Raw genomic sequence first — 1,850 nt, forward strand, 5'->3', positions numbered from 1 at the left:
TTCTGTATTTCATCTTTACGTTATTTCTCTCTATTATTTTTTCCGTATTGTAAACATAAATATTTTTTTTTTTTAAATTTTAAAAGCGCACGCAGGGAAGTGTACCAAAAACTAACAAAATCTAGAAAAAAAGTTTAATTGACATGGATGTTGCTCTTCTAGATAATTAGTTCTTCTCTTATTCTATATCTAATATCTAATTCAATCTAACCTAATCTATGATTTAATGTTACACTATATATGTAATTTAGCTGTGAAATTCTTGCCTAAAGAAGGGAGTAGGACTGGAGAACGGCATAGGATACACTCGATTAACCTCAACTGAATCATTTTTATTCGATCAATTTGTTATCTTACAAAAATAAGAATGAAAAGAAAAGCAAACGTCAATGCTTTATATCAAACATAACAAAGAAAAGAAAATAAAATTTAAATCACACAAACATAAAAGTGTACACACAAGAATGATCTCTTTCATAGATACATAAGACATTATACGAATTATAAGAGGAATATTTTCGTAAAACGTCTATCTTTATTTCTTCTTCTTCTCCTCCTTCTTCTCCGATGCCTTCTCCTGGATCGCCGGCTTGCCAGTATGCTCAATCTTGATGGAGCGCTCGTTGTTTGTCTCCTGCTTGTCCTTCCTGGGCGCGGTGATGGTCAACACGCCGTCCGACGACAAGCTCGACGACACTTCGTCAATGTTACATTGTTCAGGTATCATGTACTTGCGTACGAACTGCCGTGAGATCCAGCCATGCTCATCCTGCTTCTCCTCGTGCTTGGCCTCGACTACTACGCACTTGTCCACGACCTTGACATTGATCTCGTCCGGCTTGAATTGCTGTACGTCAAGAATTACCTGGAATTTATCTTTGTCGGCCTTCACGGTAGACGTGCCGCCTTCGTTGCTATTGCGCAACAACTCGCCCCAGGGTCGATAGTAAATTAAAGGTGTCGTTCTTAGACGTCGATCACGTTGCGGCGCGAAACGTTCCAGAACGTTTGGATTCACCAGTTGATCGGGGCTGATGCCAAGGCCAAAATGTTGATCGTTGAGCCGATGAGGATATTCCAGATCCTCCCACCAGTCGGAGAAGAGCAGCGGTACCAGGGACATGTTGAAGTTGCTTCTCCTTCCGATTCAAACGAAAAGTCTCGAATAAAATTGGCAGATGAGATAGCTTAGAATGTTTAGAATCTTCAATTTGTTCCCGTACAACTCGCAACTGAATTCACGATTGCTCTCTGTCAACTGTTGCTACGCCGGCGCACGCCGGCTCTTTATAGCGAGCTGGGTCGGCGAGTGTGTGTGTGTGTGTGTATGTGTGTGTGTGTTTATATGTGTCCGTATATATGCCGCATCAATAGAATGACGCCATTGAGCTCGAGAACGTTCCCGAGCCCCCGAGTCGTTACGAGCATGTTCGAGAACGAGCTTGTAATTTCTCGATTATATACAATATATACGGTTACATTTTTATCCGGATTTTGTTCGATGCGTTGATTCTTCTCGCCATTTTTTTGAAAAACGATTTTTCTCGTGAATAGATTCTATTGTAATAAGTTGATCTTATTATACAAGGTTAAGAAGATTACAAAGAAAAGTTGTAAAATTATAAAAATTTTGTTCAATATATATCATAATTATATACTTAATATCGAGCAACATATGTATACATACATATGATCAAAATTATATATTGCGTATATAATGTACATATCATATGATCTTATATTTATCAATGCACATGTTATATAATCATATGATGGATAAATCTCTTTATCCTTAAATTATTTAATACAATAGTTTGCTAGAAATTATTATGCGAATGGATCAAGCTTGT

General features: G+C 37.8%; 1 protein-coding gene across 1 annotated transcript; it reads right to left on the bottom strand.

The window, feature by feature from the left end:
- Positions 1-311: 311 nt before the first annotated feature.
- LOC138937449 (protein lethal(2)essential for life-like) lies at positions 312-1,426 on the bottom strand. Its single transcript, XM_070303755.1, has one exon. It carries the CDS (start codon positions 1,121-1,123, stop codon positions 536-538), a length of 588 nt encoding a protein of 195 aa, XP_070159856.1. The 5' UTR covers positions 1,124-1,426; the 3' UTR covers positions 312-535.
- Positions 1,427-1,850: the final 424 nt, after the last annotated feature.

This window comes from Polyergus mexicanus, unplaced genomic scaffold (assembly GCF_030449975.1).
Source record: "Polyergus mexicanus isolate NDT 795.1 unplaced genomic scaffold, iyPolMexi1.0 SCAF_11, whole genome shotgun sequence".
Taxonomy (NCBI): Eukaryota; Metazoa; Arthropoda; class Insecta; order Hymenoptera; family Formicidae; genus Polyergus; species Polyergus mexicanus.

Excerpts from the sequence above, each read along its gene's own strand:
- LOC138937449 (XM_070303755.1), bottom strand. The coding sequence starts at position 1,123 with ATGTCCCTGGTACCGCTGCTCTTCTCCGACTGGTGGGAGGATCTGGAA.